The sequence below is a fragment of the Sceloporus undulatus genome, chromosome 5 (genome assembly GCF_019175285.1).
Source record: "Sceloporus undulatus isolate JIND9_A2432 ecotype Alabama chromosome 5, SceUnd_v1.1, whole genome shotgun sequence".
Taxonomy (NCBI): Eukaryota; Metazoa; Chordata; class Lepidosauria; order Squamata; family Phrynosomatidae; genus Sceloporus; species Sceloporus undulatus.
In genome coordinates this window covers 135,280,227-135,300,185 of record NC_056526.1, presented here as the reverse complement: position 1 = coordinate 135,300,185, position 19,959 = coordinate 135,280,227, and the positions used below count along the sequence as shown (strand labels likewise).

Genomic DNA, 19,959 nt, shown 5'->3' with positions numbered 1-19,959 from the left:
TTATTATTATTATTATTATTATTATTATTATTATTATTATTATTATTATTTTATTCAGTGATGAAATTCTACATTATATTACAATATATTACACAGTATTTTCATAGATTTCCCTACATTTTCAAGTGTTTATCTTCAGTTTACATTTCATACATCATAATATTGTTGTTTTCCCTTTTACTTAAATTTTCCTCCCAACTGTCCCGACCTTGTTTCATATAAATTTGTTTGGCACTTAATTGAACAGTTTTTAGCCATATTCTTTATCTCCTCTATTTGAGAATAGTTACAAATATTTTTAAATGAATTGTTGTTGTTGTTGTGTACCCCCAAATCAATTTTTACTTATGGTGGCCCTAAGTTGAACCCATCATAAGGTTTTCTTGGCAAGTTTCTTCTGAGGGGGTTTGCCATTACCATTCTCTGAGGCTGAGAGTATGTAACTTGCTCCAGGTCACCAATGGGTTTTAATGCTCAAGTGAGGAACTGAACCCTGATCACCAGTTATAGTCCAACACTTAAACCACTACACTATTCTGGCTCTCTCTGTTGAATTCAAATTAAAATACTTATTAAAACCTACAAATAGAAATATATAAATGCTATTTTACAATACAATTAAGCAACCTATGGAACTAAAAGCATTTGTTTCATTTATAGCAAGTTATTTTTAAATGCAATTAAGTAAACTATAGAATTAAAACTGTTTAAAAATCCATACCAGTTCCTAAATGCTTCTCAGAAAAGAAAAGCTTTTAGTTGCTGATGAGAGGTGAATATGAAGGGAGATTTCCAGCTTCCATGAAAACTGCCATGACTCCTCAAGAGGAACCCAAGTGGGGAACAGACATGCAGGCCTTGCCCTCCAATCCATCCCAATGTCTAAATCATCACCCTGAATGTTGTGATACGTATTCAACTGTCACATATCAGAATGTGATATGTATTCAACTTTCACAGACCAGAATTACATTACCATTCCAGCATGACTACCCTGAAACCTGCTTGCCTCTATCTTATTGCTTGCACATTCCCTGGTCCAACTACTGGAGAGACATCTGCTTCTGGCATCTCCAACCTCTGAGCAGTCAATCATCCTGCTGGTTGGCTAGCCATTCCTACTATTCCAGGCACTGAAGATCTGCATTTGCTGTCCTGCAGCTAGCAAAGGGATGTCTAATCTATTGAGAGCCCATACCTTGTGCAGTTTTCAAGCCTCAAAAGGAGCAGAGATGGTTTGGGGTATACTATAAGTCCTTTTGTGTATGATTCTCTCTGGCTTTGAAATCCCTAGAGAAAATCCTCACAGACCTCATTGGTAGCTATGTTGACTACAGCCTTCCTTGTTTATTGCTCTGCTATTGTTGTGTGTGTGTGGTCTTTAAAAATATATATTTGCAGAAGACATTTCTGCACGCAGAGTTTTCAGCTATTGATCTTTTATGAACACTGGCACACTCTCAGCTTTGTTAACATTCACTGTCCCCCTTTATATTTTGGTTTCTGTCTCAGGTCTGGATGTGTGGAGGTGGTATGTTTGATGTTCCATGTTCTAGAGTTGGACACATCTACAGGAAATATGTTCCTTACAAAGTCCCATCTGGCACCAGCCTAGCAAGAGTAAGTAACTTGGTCTGTATTTGATTTGATTTTTTAGTTGTAAACACTGGTGGCTTGGGTCAGGGTTTTTTATACAGAAGTCAAGTTTATCTAAAGAAATAGAATCAGAACATAGGCCCTACATTCAAATATAGGGTTGCAAATCTTTCATCCCTTGGTTTGAAGGATCAAGAGATGAGTTCAGGCACTCCTTTGTTTTATTCTCTCTCACTTAAAGATGGATAGAAGAGTTCCTGACTTCTTAAACTGCAGCTTGCCATCACATCCACTGATGCTTGTACCCTTTCTTTGCCAAGATTTAATCAAACAAACGCTTGCTTCAGGAAAGTCTCTGTCTCTAAAGACTTGTAAAAGCAGCAAATAAGGAACTAGTACCTCCCCAAAAAGGTGAAGAGACCTAAATTCCCTGCCTTCCTAGCATTAAAGCAGTTGTTTTGACCCTGGTTTGCAATCCTAGTTTCAATATAAAAGTGTGTATAACAGTAAGGAGTACTCTACAGGAGAGATAATAATGTTGACTAGAGGCAAAATGATGGACTGTAACTGATGGAAGATACAGCCATGGCATTTAAAGTGCATGTAGCACAATACTTGTCTAGGGCCTCAAGAAAGGCAATAAACAGCTTCAGGAAAGTCTCTCTCTCTGTAAGTCTTGGCCAAATTTTAAAGTGTACTCCAGGAACTCTGTAAGGTTTAAGGATCACTAAAACAGCCTTGGAGGCCACATTCTTCCTATCCTGGTCTGCCTCTAATATTCCTCTTTTCAGTGACAGGATTGTACCTGCAACTCAATCCCTTTCTGAAAAAACACTTAGTACAGGTTGCTGCAATTTGTAGAAGGTACAGTCCATCACCCTGACCCAGTTTTTGCTCTGATAGTCTGTTTGGTTTCAGTTCAAGAGGCTAAAATTCAACTGATTGTCTGTTCTGTGTCCCCATGCTCCATTTCATATTTTAAACTGGCCCAATTTGCCAGGGACAGTCTCAATTAATGTTCTGTCACCTATTTTAATCAGTTGCTTTTAAAATGTTCCAGTCTCTCCTCTTCCCACTTTCCTGCTTTGTCTTCATCTTACTTCAGTGGCTGCAAACCGAATTCAAAATGAGAAAGTAGTTTGCACTCAGTCAACTCAGTAGTAGGAAGGAAGGGGATGAGGTGGAGTCTTGTCAGGTGACAGCAAACTGCTACAACTTCTCCAAGCTTATACGTTCTCCCTGATTAATAGCTCTTGCTGTCTTGGCCACACTGGTGTTGCTTGACGAAATGTCCCAGTTTTCATCAGGGAAATGTTGGAAGCCTGTTACATTAAACACTAACCTCAGCTGCCACTACTGCTGTTATTGTTGTTATTATTTCCATTTTTCTGCAAAATTGGGACTCAAAGCAGCTCACAATTTAAAAGTACAATACAATTAAAACATATGAAAACAGAGCATTAAAGTTTTACAGAATATGGCATTTTGACAGCCCAACCTACCATTAAGAAACACCAAGTGTAAGAAATGAGGAACACATACACTTTTCAAGATAGCCATCTCAGCCTGAGGGCCAGAGAAGAGAATTTGGATCTAAGAACTCTAGCTGTGCATAAGGGCAGCATAGGGCAGTCTTCCTTCAGCTTTTCCTCCCTGTTGGAGGAAAAAGCTGTGTGCACACCATGTGGGTTATCCTGTGTCTGAAGACCTCTGGATGCCGTGCTGTCAGCAATTGTTAAAGAAAGGAGTTTATCAGATGCAAGTTTTTGGCGATTTTTCCTGCCCAAAGAGTCACTTTTGCGCAACCAACATTGCGCAATAAAGTGATAACGCGGTTTTCTTCCAGACATCATTCATTTCTATGGGAGCCCATTGCGCAATGCTTCCGTAGTTTTAGCGTCATTCCTCCTCTTTGGGGGAATTATGGGGGAGGGGGAAGGAAAGTCCGGCAGTTGTCTCCCATTATCCTTTCTAATGCGTTGCAAAATGGTTTGGTGTGGTAGGGAGTAACGCAACGTGACGCAAAAGTTACTGATTGCAAAGTTCCCATGATGCTGAGCTGCTTTTTCACCCCTTTCCCTTCCGGTGGCCTTCCTTTTTCAGGGCAACCCCGGGGGAGGGGGTTTTGAGTGTATATATATTTAAATATATATATAAATAAATTTGTGTTCTGAGTGAATATGTGCAGAGATACATTCTTTGTGCGAATGCAAACGTGCATGTGTGTGTGTGTGTGTGTGTGTGTGTGTGTGTGTTTTGCCTTGATGTGTGATGGGGGAATACATAGGATGCTATAAATTAAGGGGACCCTAAAGGGTCATAGAATACATAGGATGCCAGAGAGATGGGAGAGACCTCAAAGGGTCATCCAGTCCAGCCCTTCTTCTGTCCTGAAGGAATATATGTGAATATAAAAACGTGCATGTGTTATCAGCTATTGTGGATACCGTGAATATGCAGAGAGATGTTTATTAGTATGTGTCTCTGACATATATGTGTATATATATGAATATCTGTCTATTTATAAAGAGGTAGGTGTGTGTGTGTGTGTGTGTATGTATGTATGCATGTTCTATATGTATAGGTATAGGTATATGTATATGTGGGGGGAGTGGGGTCTGTACCTATAGGTAAATCTAATCTATGCAAGGGACCCCCAATGGTCATCCAGTCCAGCCCCTTCTTCTTTTCTGAAGGAATAAATAGGACCCTAGAAATGGAAGGGGTGCCAAAGGGCTATCCAGTCCAGCCCCTTCTTCTTTTCTGAAGGAATAAATAGGACCCTAGAAATGGAAGGGGTGCCAAAGGGCCATCCAGTCCATCCCCTTCTAAGCCTAACCCTTCCCCCCTCCTTTTTTTTAAAGAGCCAGGCACAAAATGCCCCAAAGTGCGCACATTTTGTCAAATAAACCTCTTATGATCTGCCCTTGGCCCCATTTTCAAACCCAAAATGCAAGTTAATGCATCCTGTATCCCCCACTCCTTGCCACCCCAGAATGCCTCTTGCACATGTAGTAATAATAAAAATAATAATAATAATAAATTCATCACCTCGTAAATGCCAGAAAAGGATGCGATTGTCATGCATTCTTTTATGCATTTAAAAGCAATTCAGAGCTATCCCTGAATTCCTTGCAAAAGCATGTATCATTTTGCCAATTGCCTAATTGACAAGAGCAACAAATGTATCATTCAAATGTAACATTCGCATTTTAGGATGGATTCTCAAAGGAAAAAAGTCTATATATAACGTGGCTGGCAGCTTGTTCCCTTTCCCTTTCATTTGCCGACTTCCAGCAAAGGGAAAATGTTGCAAAGGGCAAGAATATATATATTTCTCAAGAAAAAACAAAACAAAACATGCGCACATTTTGCCAAAAATAATTTTTTTAAAAAAGGAGGAAAGTTCCTGACGGGAGCTCCGTTGGTGCCCTGCCTTTGACCTGACCTGACCTGCCCCCTTTCCTCCTGCTTACACTTTGCCATTGCCTTCCACTGAGGTTGAGAGAGAGAGACCTGTCAATTCCAACTGACCCATGCAATCAATTGGGAATAAAAGGGAAATGCAGTGCAGGCATTCTGACTGTAGCATCCGCATATAACACAAACAATAACAACAACAATAATAATGTCTCTTAAGTTCCAGGAGCAAGAGGAAAGCAAGCACCCAAAAAATCATGCGCATAAATTGTCAAAAGAGGCTGCTTCTGTTACATCCATTTCCCTACATCTCCAGCTTCTCTCCACAGCCCTAGTTCCCTGGGCAATCCTCCTCCTCCTCTTCCTTCCTTCCGACCCTCACCTCCCTCTGAGCTGCCCTGGCTCCTTCATCATCATCCTCCTGCTCCATGGCTCCCTTCTTCCCACGGCTCCCTCCTCCTCCTCCTCCATCACTTTCTCTATCCCCCCCCACCTCCCTATGACAGCCCTTTGCAGTCCTAAAGCCACCCAGATTTCCCCTTTTGCCTTCTGTCACCCTTTGCATCAAGATTCCCCTTTTTCCTTCAGCTCTTTTCTTCTCCCCCTCCCCTCCACTAAATAGGATCCTAGAGATGGGGGGGACCCCCTTGCTCCCCCAGAAGCACAAAGGTCAGGATACAACCAAAACCTCCAAAGGGCATGCACAAAGATTTTGATGCGAAATGTTCGACAGAAAAGGAAGGCGCTGGTGTAGTAAACAGATCCGCTGTGCATGGTTTCGCATCACGTAAATCGCCTTGTATAGCGCTAACATCACATTTCAGGGGAATGACGGAAAAGCAAACAATGTGGTAAAACATTGCATTATAAGGTCAATTCGCAACGTTCATTTCACTTCCTTAGCGGAATTGAGGGTCCAAAACTTGCGTCTGATAAACCTCAAAGATTCAGCATATATTTGGCAAATCAGATTAAGCAGAACTTTGCAAAAGCTGAAGGAAGAAGCTGTTCAGATCAAAGGTAAAATAGAATTTCTTTTGCTATCAAGGCTGGACTAAAGTGCCACCTGATCACACAGAACACTCCTCCAAATGAGGAGGGGGAAAGGACAGGAAGAGGATGTGTAGACATGGTGCCATGGGCGGGGTACAGACCGCCGCTTTGCGGCAGTCTGCCGCCGCCGCCAGTAGGTCCGCGGGGGAGCCGGAGCCTTCAGACGGCCCGACTCCCGCGCGGACCGAAAAAGAAGCTCCAAAATGGAGCTTCTTTTAAAGTCGCGTTTGCGACGTAGCGAGGCGCCAGGGGCGCGCTCGCTACGTCAAAAGCGGCGCGACACGTCTGGACGCTGTGCGTCCAGTACGTAAAGATGGCGGCGCCCATGTAGAAGGGGCACCGCCATCTTGTACGTATTCAATACGTACTAGGGTTAGAGGGATGCGGAAGCACCGCCCCTTCCTAACCCTAGTACGTATTGATGACGTACTATTTGGCGGTCTGTAAACCGCCAAGGTTTCAGTAAAACCCATAGCTCCAAAGGCAAGGGTGAAGGCATCAACAACAAGCAAAGCTGCTTACAGTGTCCTCAATCCCTGACTCTGGATCTTAAGATCCAGTTTTTGTGAGAAGCATAGATGTTTAAGAAAATCATGGAACTGTTGCTCTCCAGAACAGCAATGGGCTGTTCAGGGTGCAGCAAATTTGCTACCCAGAGTCACTCGAGGTGGTTGTCTCACCAAGATTAAGGCAGGTTGGGCTGTCAACATCTTTAGTTTATAAAACTTATCTCAGCTGATGCTACTTTGTAATATTTGGCAGCTTTAACTGGAAGGGGGTTAGGGATAATTTATTAGTTATTTCTGTAATGCTTTGTGCTTGAATTGTGTTTGTCTATAGCTTTCCAAAATATTTGTTACAGTTATTAGACACTGTGTAGTGGCCTGTTTGAAACCCTTTTGCATCTTTCAGTCCCCTTCTCTCCTTTCCTTCAAGTCCCATTTCTTCAGTATTGCTCTCTTTAACTTTCTAACCAAGCCTGGGATTGTATGGTCACCAGTGTTTTCTAACCAACTTCCATTGTCCTTTTTAAAATCCTTTCTATTTATGTGGTTATTTTTAGCATTACAATTCAGATAACTTATTTATTAAAGCTGTAAAAAAATATGGACAGATAAGAACTAACAAAGTGAAACATGATGCTACTGTTCATGTTTTCAAGTGTATTAAATGCATTCCTATGAGCTGTTCAACACGATAGGGACATTTTGAAATAAATTTGTTCATAATGTTATGTGTTTTATGAGAAGAAAAATTATTGGTTGCAAAGACAGTAAAGGAGTAGCAAGTTCTTATAATATGTCCCTTTTTTCTAGACCTTTGAATGATCTTCATCAGTAGGTTAATACAATGAGCCCTTGGTATCTGCTATGGTTTGGTTCCAGGATCCCTCATAAATATCAAAATCTATGGATGCTCAAGTCTCATTAAATACAGTGGTATAGTAAAATGGGGCCTATTATACTGTATAGTCCAATGAGTCATGCCATCTCATATGTCCAAAGTATGTTAGCCTCAGTTTGTGATTTTGGATTCTAGGGAGAGTTTGGGCTAGTTCTCAGACCCATCTATTAGTTATGTTGGAAGTCCATGGTATCTGTAGAATGATACCGGTGGAAACATCCTCCAGCACTACATTTCAAATCAGTTGATTCTCTTCGGAGCTGTGCAAACAGCCCCAAAGGGGTGGCTACCAGCCATCCCTTTTCCAACCAAATCAGGACCATGGCAACCGCAGCCTCAATCTGGCCTTTCCAGGGCTGCAAAAAGCCACAAGAGCAGCTCCTTTTTGCACCCTGGAAAGGGTGTGATAGCTGCAGTGGTATGCCTATATGGGGCTCCTCCACTGCTGCAGTGGATGCAGTGCTCGAGAAGCGCTGTGATGCATTGCACCATGTGGTGCAGCATCATGGCACCCTGGGGGCAGAGCCAGGGCATGCAGTGTGTAGATGCTACACCCCAACCCCAACCCCAGGCCAGCCCAAAGTGCCGGTCTGCACAGGGCCTTTCTGTCAGCTTTCTTGAATGTCCAGCATACATGTAAACTACTATAGGTATATAAATAGTTGCAAAGCATTTGTTTCAATACGGTAATGCTAATTCTGTGAATGTACTCGGTTGGACCAAAACTCTTTATGATTGGGCCAAAGTTTTTGCAAGCATACATAAGAATATACTCAATAGGACCCAAACTGTTATAAGCAAGGAAAGCCTCAGAGCAATCTGTGTGTTGTAATTATCAGAAACAGATGTGGAGGTTAGATGCCATGCATCATCTCTAGTTTTTATCCCATTGGCTTTCTGTGCCCTTTCTTTTCAAATTCAGTGGCTTAGAAATTTCTCAGAAGAATCAAGTTGTATTGTTTCCCATAAAATGATAACAAAAGGCAACCTGATGTGAGGCATAAGTCATTTAGAAATAAGTATTCTCAGGATATCATTTCTTAAAGTGTTCTAATTGCACACACACAATGCCTGCTGGCATTAATTTTTTATTCCATTGTGGAGACAAAGCAGGTGGTAACCTATCTTGCTGTGCCAGCTGAAATGTGCTGTATTTGTTCTGTATCTCACTCTCTTTGTATTCAGATACTTCTTGTTGCTTTTGAGACATCTTGCTTTGTTCCAATGCTTGGAACAAAACAAATTAATAAAATTTGGGAGAGCTGATTCTAAATGAACTTAGGAAGCAAAGCACAATGGAAGAAACTGTTCCAAACAGAAGCATTATCTCATGCCACAGATTATGAGATTCGCATTGTTCATTGTCATTCTACACAACATGTCTCTCAGTGCTCTATGGCTGCTACTCTGTTAAAGAAGTAACATTACCAGGAGTGCATGTGGCATTTTTGAAAGGTGATAATATGAGGTATTCACTGTTGGAATATTCTGACAACAAATATCTCCACCAGGAATCTGACAGGAGAATGCACAGCTAAGTTTATCTACTGAGGAAAAAACAAGATGGAAACCAGCATTAGAATAATATTTAGCAGCTTTTGCTTGTACTAGAACATGTGTGAGTGTTCCTTCAGATTAGAGGATTCGGGTAAATTGCACTGTATAATCTTATTTCAGAGAAGGGGTGAAAGGAGGCATTGCTGAATGCTGTTCCACTTCAGAATGTCCCAGCATATTGAGAGCTAGTATGTCGCTAGCATGTCATATCCACAATTTAAAACTGTTAAGATGGCAGTTTAGCCGTTGCTTTAATGTATCTTGTGTAAAAGTGGGAGCCTAGTGCACATACAAGTCTCCAGAGCACAGCTAAAGTGAAAACAATAAAATGAGATGGGTATTTTTAACTATTATTTTTATTTTAGAAAAAAACATTCAGAATTTGGTCCCACTAGTCTACCCTATGATGCAACTGATATACCTAAGGCAACAATCCAATGCTGTCTTACTTGGGAGTAAGCCCCACTGAACTTAATGGACTTACTCCTGAATTAGCATGTATAAGAGGGCACTGCACGTATGTTATGCTTTTATTCAAAGCAAGTGGAAGTAATTAGGCTGCCAAGATTTTTTTTTAAAGGTTCATCCCATTATTCACACATTCTCACTCTTAATCTCACCTCTCATCCACAATTTAAAAACTGTTAAGGTGGAAGTTAAAACAAAAATAAACTAAATTTCTATTTTAAAAACAGCTTTAAAAACAAATTAAAACAGCATTAAAATATGCTTAAAAACATAAAAAAATAAAAACACTACACCACTCCATTAAAAGGTTTATCTGCTCCATAGGAGGGAAAAAAACTTATTTAAAGAAAAAGATATTTACTTGCCAACAGAAGAACAGTAGGAAAGGGAATTCCATAACTTGGGAGCAGCCACTGGGAAGGCTTGCTCTAGTTCTTACACTCTCTCTTGTGTCCTCACCAGATGTGCCTGGAATGGTGGTGGGACCGAGAGAAAGTTTTCCCTTACAAATATTGAGAGAACAGGCAAGCATATATATGGAGATACAGTTATTCAAGTAGTCTGGCTTTAAAGGTCATAGCCAACACCTTGTTATGCAAGCTACATTGATACACTCATTCAAGATCAAGTGGACCAGAGGTATTTTTCCATTCACCAACCTGGCATTAAGCAGCATTTTCAATCGAGGGGGCATGTTGCCAATGCTTATTGTCATTGTGCACCTTCAAGTCATTTCTAGCTTATAGTAAACCTATCATGGGGTTTTCTGAGAGTGAGAGTACACACTTTGCCCAAAGCTATAGGTTTCCATGGCCAAACCAGAATTCAATCCCTGGTCTCCAGAGTGATAATCATAGTGCAAACCACCATGCCACACTGACTCCTTGCCAATTCTAGCCAGGCTATGTGAGGTAGGGAACAGTTTGGGGGCAGTCAACACCCTGTGGTTCTCCCTTCTCCCATACTGATAATACTATATCTCCACTCTATAGCTCTCTCTGCCCATTATTGTTGGAATACCTGCTGCCTGGACTGCTTCCCCTCCCATGCTCTTTAAATCACACCTTCTTTTTGCCATGCTACTAAACAGAGAAACTGGGCATCAGCCTCACTTCATCCTTGAAGTGGCTCTCCCAAAGGGGTGACTCCCTTTGGACTCGGCCCTCGAGAGTCGTCCACCCGGCAGTGAGTCTGCCACCCTAGGCAGGCAACTTATATCCTTGCAGGAGTAGGGCAGGTGTTGGTTTAACTGATTAGCCAGGCAACTACCGGTGGCCTGGTTTTGCAGCCAGTTGTGGTCTTTCAGGCAGGCAGCAGTCTTCAAAAATTGGGGAAGCCCTGGCAGCAGCAAGCAGTTAAGCAGAGGCACAAGCTGGTAAAAGGGGCTCTCTCTTCTCTGAAGGATGGTGATGGTTTTGATATTATTGTTCTCCACATATGCTCAGGCCACTGCCCCCAGACATGCAGCTTATATCCCCTTGTTGGAAAGGAAAATATGTTGGTTTGTCTGTTTAATCAGGCAGCTGGTTCAGTACCTGGGGCCTGGTTCACATTTGCTTCCTCTGAGTCTACCTTTCAAAGCTTTTAACAGCTGAAAGAGATGTACATAGTCAACAGAAATGGTTTTCCCAGGAATGGGAATTGCACAAATGTTTAGCTCCTGTTATCTACAACACCATTGTGCTTACAGTGTACCCTTGGTATCCTCTGGGGTTTGATTCCTGGACCTCCCATGGATATCAAAATCCGTGGATGCTCAAGTCCCACTATGTACAGTGGCATAGTAAAATGTTATCTATTTTATAATGGCAAAATCAAGGTTTTCTTTTTCTTTTATTTTCTTTTTAAACTATAGATGCATTTTTAAACTATAGATGGTTGAATCCTTGGATAAAAAAATCCTTGAATAAAAATCCTTGGATATGGAAGGCCCACTGTATTTTATGTCGCTTCATGTTCAGAGTAGATTATAATAACATCAGGAAAAAGAGGTGTTGATGGTGTGCTTGTGTGCCCTCAAGTCGCTTCTGACGGAGGACAACCCTAAGATGAACCTTTGATGAGGTTTCCTTGGCAGGATTTGTTTAGTGGGGGTTTGCCATTGCCTTCTTCTGAGGCTAAGAGAACGTGGTCATCCAGTGGGTTTCCATGGCTGATTGGGGATTTGAACCCTTATCTCCAGAGTCCTAATTCACTGTTCAAACCATTACACCATACTGCTTCTTCAGAAAAATTACATAATATCAAACAGCTTATCAAGATAATTAAATAATAATTACAATTCAAATTTAAATAACATAGAATAAAAGTCTTGCAGTATTTGTACTAATGTTGCAAGGAAAGAAAATGACCAGCAAAAATGCATTTTATTCAAAACTAAATGTTGCCATAGTATAGGAAGGGTTTAGAAGAAGGGAAGTAGAGCCCTAATAAAGTAGAAGATGATAGCTGGAAGGGTAAGAGAGAACTAGCTTAGATTAGTTAGGTAATCTATACCTGTAAGGTATATAGTATATCGGTAGGTAGAATAGAAATGACTTCGGTAAATTTATAAAGAGGTGGGCTTGAATAAGGTATGTATGTTTGTATGTATGAATGAATATGTTTTTGTACTGTTTTAATTTTACTAATAAAATTAAAAAAAAATGTTGCCATAGCCACAATCTGTAAAGAACACCCTATCCTCATCATATCAAAGCAGCAGCAATGCCAGCTACTACCTTTCTATATGCAATTAGACACCCTCTCAGCCCAGGCAGAAACAGAAGAGAAGAGCCAAGGCCCTATGGGATTCTCAGCTTCGGGCACAGACAACAGTTTCTGTTACTGGAGACAGTCAAGGCTCTGTCTTCTTCGTCCGGGAGAAAATGGTTGGCCAAAAGGCAGGATCTAGTTTTTAATGGTCTCTCCTCTCCATTCCAGTGAAATATGCTGCCTTGGAGTATGGTGGAGTCCTCTTCTTTGGAGGTTTTTAAACAGAAGCTGGATGGCCATCTGTTAGGGGTACTTTGATTCTGTGTTCTTGCATGGCAGGGGGTTGGACTGGATGGTCCTTGTGGTCTTTTCCAACTCTATGGCCTGTTACAGACAGCCAAAATAAAGCTGCTTCGAGTCACAGTGGAGGCATGGTGTTTCAGTGATGTATGTGTCCTAAGAGTCCGGAAGTCGCACCAAAGCCACACTCCAGCCCTAAGGACTGGAGCATGGCTTTGGTGTGGCTTCTGGACTCTTAGGACTCATGCATCATTGAAACACCATGCCTCCACTGTGACTCGAAGCAGCTTTATTTTGGCTGTCTGTAACAGGCCTATGATTCTCTTACTGTCTCACTCTCTTTTCTGTCTGGGTTGCCATATTGTAGTTCCCCAGGGAGACATACAAGAGTTTGGAAATATTCAGCTGTTTTGGACTAGTAGTCCTAGAAATCCCAAGCCAGCATGACCCAGAAAATAACTTTTCCACACTCCAGCACACAGATCCTGTCTTCACTGGCCATGATACTTTGGGACCCAGTAGTACCTTGGCCCTAGAGCTGCCTCACCACCCTGTTATCTCAGGCCCTACATTCCAATGCTGGGTGGCTGTTTGCATGCATGTCCCACTGTCATTCATTCTTGAGGTCAGAACCAAATGCCTATCTTCAATCATATGATTGGGCTCTTTGTTCTGACCTCAGAGTGACTGGCCCACTGCTACAGCAGGACACATTTCAGACATCCACCTGGCATTAAAACGAAGGGCTCCAGATCTTCTGGGACTATCCAGAGCAAACAGGGAGTTATTTTTACTGCATCATAGTGGAGGCTTTTTTTAATACCTTGCATCTGTCCTCCAGCTGATTAATGCCAGTCTCAGGGTTTGCGCAGTGTACGCACAGGATTAAAAAGGCAAAAGAGAAAATATGTTGAAGGCAATAGAGATAATGTAAAAATGAGACAGAGAGGAAAAGTGAGAAGGGATTCCTAGTGACCCATAGGGTCGTCAGAGGGGGATTTCCACTGCCATCCTCTCAGGCTGAGAGAGTGTGACTTGTATGTGTGATGCATTCAAGTCATTTCTTATGGTGACCCTAAGATGAAATTATCATGGAATTTTCTTGGCAAGTTTTGTCAGAGGAGGGTTTGCTATTGCTAGCCTGAAGCTGAGAGATGTGCCTTGGGTTTTCCCCCTGGAAGTCCTGCCCTCGGAAGGCAGAAGTTCTGCCCTGGAAGGTAGGAGTTCCACCTAACCCCCCCCCCCCCCAAGAAGTCCTGCCCCCTGGCACCAGGTGACACCTGGTGCAGGAATACCACTGAGTTTGGACACTCAGTCTCTAAAAGGTTCGCCATCACTGCCATAGGTTATTTTAGAAAACTGGGGATTAATTCTACTACACAATCATAACACTTTGATAGCACTTTGATTTCTATGGCTGCATCCTATAGAACCTTGAGGTTTGTGAGTTGGCAAGGCAGATAATTCTTTGGATTCCATAAAATTTTGCCATGACATTTGAAGCAGAATCTTAATTTTGTAGCAAACAAGAGCCCCAAGGGTATCTGCAACTTTGAAGGAAAAACACTGGGGCCTGAGCTTGTTCCTAGTTACCTCTAACAAAGTATTACTTCTACAAAATTAATCTCAATTTTCAAAATATTTCTACATTGAAATGCTGTTGGGAAACCAAATGAGGCACTCTGGTAACAAGTGAAAGAGATATTTGCAGTAAGGTTCTAATGAAATAATTAAACAAGTCTTTACTGTATCTAGTTAATTGAATCCCTTTCAGTAATTGCAATGAACTGTTTTGTTTTGCTTTGCTTTGTTGTTAAAGAAGGAATGAAGCCATCCATCTGATTTTTATCAGGCCCTTAATAGCATTTAAATGTGAAAGGCTTCCATTTGCTTAATGTACAACCAGCCAAACCTGAATAAGGGAATGTCTTGTTGTAATTACGTGTGTGTATATCAGTGGTAACAACCAGCCTTAAGCTCAAAGAGAGATGACTGACTCTTGCTTTCTGCTGCTCAGAACCTGAAGCGTGTGGCAGAAACGTGGATGGATGAGTTCGCAGAGTACGTTTACCAGAGGCGGCCGGAGTACAGGCATCTCTCCACCGGTGATCTTTCAGCCCAGAAGGAGCTTCGCAAGCACCTTAAGTGCAAGGACTTCAAGTGGTTCATGGCTGCAGTGGCTTGGGATGTCCCCAAATATTTCCCTGCGGTGGAGCCCCCACCTGCTTCCTGGGGAGAGGTGAGGAATATACTGGAACTCACAGCCATGTTTCACAGCATGACCCAATCTTTATGATCTCAGAGCAGTCTGGTGTGGTATTAGTTCCCTTCAGAAATGCTGCTATTTTGACAAAGCTTGCATGAATCAGTCCTGAGCTCCATGATCAATAAGGCCATAGAGCAGTTCACGGCACTCAGAATACCAAATATGCCATTATTCAAATCAGAAACTGATTAAATGTAATTATCAGTTATAATTATTAATGCAGTCTGGTGTTGCATTATACAAATACAGGCCCGCCTCTAGTGTTTGTGAGATAGTCATATACCAGAAAGTAGCAGCAAGATGTGAAGGTTGGGAGCTCTCTGTGCCACAAAGCCTGCCTTGTACCCCATCAGCTTATGTAGTGCCCTAAGGGGCAAAAATGCTACCCCATTTTTACAGTGAGACCTAGCTGCCAGTCCAGATGACTTTGGTAAATATTAGGAGTCCTTTTCCTCAGGCAGAAAAATGCCTCAGCCTAGCTTACATGCAACCACTTGCTTCCCCCCCCCTCCCCTACTCATCTGATCATAGAGTTGGAAGAGACCACAAGGGCCATCTAGTCCAACCCCCCTGCCATGCAGGAAATCTGAATCAAAGCATCTCCGACAAATGGCCATCCAAGCCTCTGTTTAAAGACCTCTAAGGAAGGAGATGCCACTACACTCCAAGGAAGTTTGTTCCACTGTCGAACAGCCCTTACTATCAGGAAGTTCCTCCTAATGTTGAGGTGGAATCTCTTTTCCTGAAGCTTGCATCCATTGCTCTGGGTCCTAGTCTCTGGAGCAGCAGAAAACAAGTTTGCTCCCTCCTCGATATGACATCCCTTCTAGTATTTAAATACTTGAATACTACTAATAATAACAATAATAATACTTATACCCCGCCTCTCGAATCAGATCAAGGCAGCTTACAACAGTATTAAAAAGCATTAAGTACAATAAAATACAATACCCCATAAACCTACCCACCATAACCAATAAATCAAAATAATAAACAACAACAATAAAACAATACAGTTAAGATTATTAAAATGAACAAGACAGCGTAGTCAGTAGTAGGCAACTGAGATGCTAATCCGGGAAGGCCTGTTGAAAGAGATCCATTTTGACCACCTTTTTAAAGCTGTCAAGATTAGTAATATAGTGTGTGTTTCCTCCAGCAGGTCATTCCATAACTTAGGAGCAGCACACATATTTTTACACATATGGAAACTATTATATTGTAACAACAGATGTTGCAATATTTGTACAAAAACTTGAAAGTAATGTTATGTTCAGAGAGCCAGTGTGGTATAGGGGTTTGGAACCTGGGCTTTGACTTGGTGCTTGGTGATCTTCTCAACCCTTGAGAAGGGCAAAGGCAAAACAAATCTTGCAAAGAACATCCCATGATAGGTTCACTTTAGAATCGCCATAAATCAGAAATTATTTGCGGGCATACAATAACAACTTTATTATGTTTCAATGGTAAGTAGACTTCCTATACACCATCCTTACCTCACTTTTTATTCATATTTACATACAAAGACAAGTGTGTTTAAACCACATACTCCAAGTGGACTTTGAAATATCTGACCTCTTTGACTTGCTTTCTGACTTGTCCTGTTAGTGATTTCCTATGAAGGTTTCAGGCAATAGCTAGAACAGGTTTTGAAGTCACTGATTCAAAGGGACGGTGATGTCTTTTAGAAGAACATTTTTAGTTTGTGAAGATGGGGCTCTTTTGTGTATGTTCATCCCACTGGCTTTTCTCTACATGATTGTTCCAGAATATATGTGGAGAAATTTGATGCATAATTTGGTGGTAATTCCAGGAGGTTGTTTCTGTTCAGTAGCATCACTAGGGGGGTGCAGGGGATGTGGTGTGCACCAGCTGACACCTCAGAAATAGGATGACCCTCAGTTGGGCCCTCTTCCACAGTGGTGAGCACGCCCCTCTTGGCTTTGCCATGATGGCAACTTCCTCCCCAGGAGATGACTGCCATCCCAGGAAAAGAGAAGAGCAAGTGTGCTCCTCTTGGATTCACTGAGGCAGTGGCTCCCTCCTTAGGAGGATACCACTGCTACAACAAAGGAGAAGGGTGAGCGTGCCCTTTTGGCTGCTGCTGCCACCACCGCCACATCACTCCCCACACCAGGTGACATCAGGCTTGGGGATACCACTGTTTCTGCTCCTAAGGTCCTGCTTTAGATAGCTGAGGTTGCATTTCCTGCCCTTATCAAAGAGACTCAAGAAATCTCAGAAACTGTGGCATGTGGGAATAAATGCCACACGATCTATTTCAGGCCAATGATAAATGATCATGTGTGTGTATTTGCATTTAACATGCACATTTTAAAAAATGCAGATAGCCATTTACAACTGCAAGCAAGCAAGAAGAATGTATCTAACCTTGTCCATCTCTGTGGCAGTCCTCCACCATAGTTGCCATTTTCATCAGAGGAATCATAGAATCGTAGAGTTGGAAGAGACCACAAGGGCCATTGAGTTCAACCCCCTGCCATGCAGGAAATCCCAATCAAAGCATACCCGACAGATGGCCATCCAGCCTCTGCTTAAAAACCTCCAAAGAAGGAGACTCCACTACACTCCAAGGAAGTGTGATCCACTGTCGAACAGCCCTTACTGTCAGGAAGTTCCTCCTAATGTTGAAGTGGAATCTCTTTTGCTGTAGCTTGCATCCATTGTTCTGGGTCCTATTCTCTGGAGCAGCAGAAAACAAGCTTGCTCCCTCCTCAGTATGACATCCCTTCAAATAAGGCTCTGTTGGTAAGTTTAGTCAGGACTGTAGCAGGAGAGAAAAGGATTAGAGTTCACATGCCCATCTCTAGACATCCCAGTAATAATCAACCTCCTTAGAATCTGCTACTTGTGTCTTTTTTAAATTTTATTTTGGTTTTTTAAAAATATTGCTACCTCACTATTACAGTTTACTTTTCATTTCATCATTCTTTGCACAGTGAAATCTCTGTTGTGTCATACTGGTACTTCCAGATATAGGAAGGGAGATATCTGGCCTTCTAAATGTTGGTGAATGAATAATTCAGTCATATGTCATGGGCCAGACTGCCCATGAACTGATAGGACATGGAGTTCAACAATATCTGCCACACTACAGATTGCCCAGCTCTGTTTTAGTAATCTCTTTGCTTTTCAGATAGCATGAGCATTGAGTTGCAGGTGCGTTTCAGTATATTCAAGAGTGTTATGTTTCTGCTTCTTCTCAGAATAAATATCAGACCCTGTTACCCAAAGAACAGGTGGAGGGAACTGGGGAGGTCCCCATCAACTGTCAGCATTGCTTCAAATGTTGGAGAAATTAGTTTTTGCAAGAGGCTTGAGTAACCTTTGCACTTGTGTGTAATAGTACTAACTGAGGCTTTGGGTGAATTAAGAAGGTTTTATTTAGAGAACCAGAGAGTGCTATCACACACACAAGATAGCAATTCAAACAGACATACCTTACAGAGCTAACCAAAATAGGGGGGGAAACCAACAATGGAAATGGATAGCTGAGTTTTTAGGCGTCTGAATAATTACTTGTCCAATGAGGAAATGCTGGAAAGCTGGTGTGGCTCAGACTGGGAGATCTAAGGGCAACATAAAATATAGAAAGAATGTGGGAGTGTTTGTCGGCTTTGTGCACAGAGGTTAGGTTTTGGTACCATATTTATACCTTAAAACTAACCCCAAGCGATAGGCTATCTGTCCAGGAAATAAAAGCTGAATATATTTTTCCAAGAATCAGCAATGGGATTCATGATTGGGTAGTGGTTTTAATTTTAGTGTGACAAAAACAGTGATTGGATCAGGATACCCCCTGAGACAGATAGACTGGGAAGTTTGGCTGAGGACGCAACAGGAAGTAGGCAGAGAGATTGGCATATTGCTTTGAGTGTGAGGAGATTGTTGTCTCAAGTTGTGAGAGGAAATGCAGATTACTTGGGGGAAGGAAGGTGCACTTAATTCACACATTTAGATTTTATGCTCTTGTTTACCTGGATGTCCACATGCCTCAGGACATGTCCCTTTTTTCCTGGGTACCTGACCTAGTGTTCCTGAAAGGTCAGTCTCTCATAACATGCTATCTCCAGATGTGCGATATGAAAATATGAGGCACCCAAAATACAGCATAGAGTATGCAAGGGTGCTTAACAACTCTTAACACTTTTTTAACCTCAGTCAAAAAATCAAAAGCAGAAGTACCACTTTGTCATGGTTAGATCTGTCCTAATAGTACAGCAATCTGTTGACTGACCTTTGTCAAAGATTATCTGTGAAGCAGATGCCTTGAAAGTACAGCACAGTGTGTGCCTTGTGGGTCCTTTGGGATATATCCTGTGAGTTCCACTTTAGTTCTGTTGTGAATGGCAGAGTACATAGAAAGTGTGCCAGAACAAAGCAAACATCCTTTCAATTGGAGTTACTCACACTAAGGTAAAATTGTGATATAGATCTATATCCCCTCATTGGACCTCACAGCTGTGTAGACCTACTGCCAATAGGGCTTGAATATAGGCGTACAGCCACAGGAGTACACGGGCACACACCTCAGGCACGCGCCCCATTGTTTTCCCCTCTGTTCTTCCCTCGCCCATAAGCAAGGGACATGAGTTTCAAAACCGTGAAAATGGAGGGAAGTCTGTATTCCTCTCAGAGATTGTCAGTGACTTTACCCATCAGGAATCTGATTCATTCTCATGAAACTTCCATCTCCTTTTCCATTCACAAGAAAAAAAGGGGGGAAAAAGCATTGACCAGGCTGTGCCAGTTTGACTCTGGATAGTAGTTCAGTACCTGCGTCATAAATCCATGAAACTGTCTATGAAATGCTGCCTTTCTTATTGCACAACTCTCTTCGGTACAAATGAAACATTGATTGACAGTTCATGTACTTGCAAAGGCTAAAGTGACTTTTGAAAATGGCCAAATTTACCCTTAAGGCAATCTGCTTTTTTCTTCCAGCTGTGCATTGCTGGAAGTGTACGCAATCCATCTGGTCCTCTGCTTTGCCTGTTCATCACTTGAAGTAAACATTATATGGCATGCGAATTACAGATGGATGTGATCTGAAAGAAATTCAGTGCTTACTAAATGGATTGCATCTATTTTACATATGTCAGGCTAAGATTCCAATCAGTATAAACTTGTGCCACTCTGTTGTGATTCCATGAAGTAATAATTCAGATTGCCACTGCAAA

At 41.9% G+C, this 19,959-nt stretch overlaps 1 protein-coding gene across 4 annotated transcripts in view; it reads left to right on the top strand.

The window, feature by feature from the left end:
- The window catches only part of GALNTL6 (polypeptide N-acetylgalactosaminyltransferase like 6), a 627,170-nt gene that overhangs the window by 558,616 nt on the left and 48,595 nt on the right, over window positions 1-19,959 (top strand). For 3 of the 4 annotated variants that reach the window (XR_006104265.1, XM_042470420.1, XM_042470419.1), the window contains exons 9-10: window positions 1,513-1,620; window positions 14,510-14,731. Coding sequence is in view for 3 of the 4 variants with exons in the window: in XM_042470420.1 (XP_042326354.1) it covers window positions 1,513-1,620; window positions 14,510-14,731 (330 nt within the window). In the remaining variant the exon portion in view is untranslated. The remainder of the gene's footprint in view (window positions 1-1,512; window positions 1,621-14,509; window positions 14,732-19,959) is intronic. The other variant, XM_042470421.1, reaches the window with a different exon arrangement.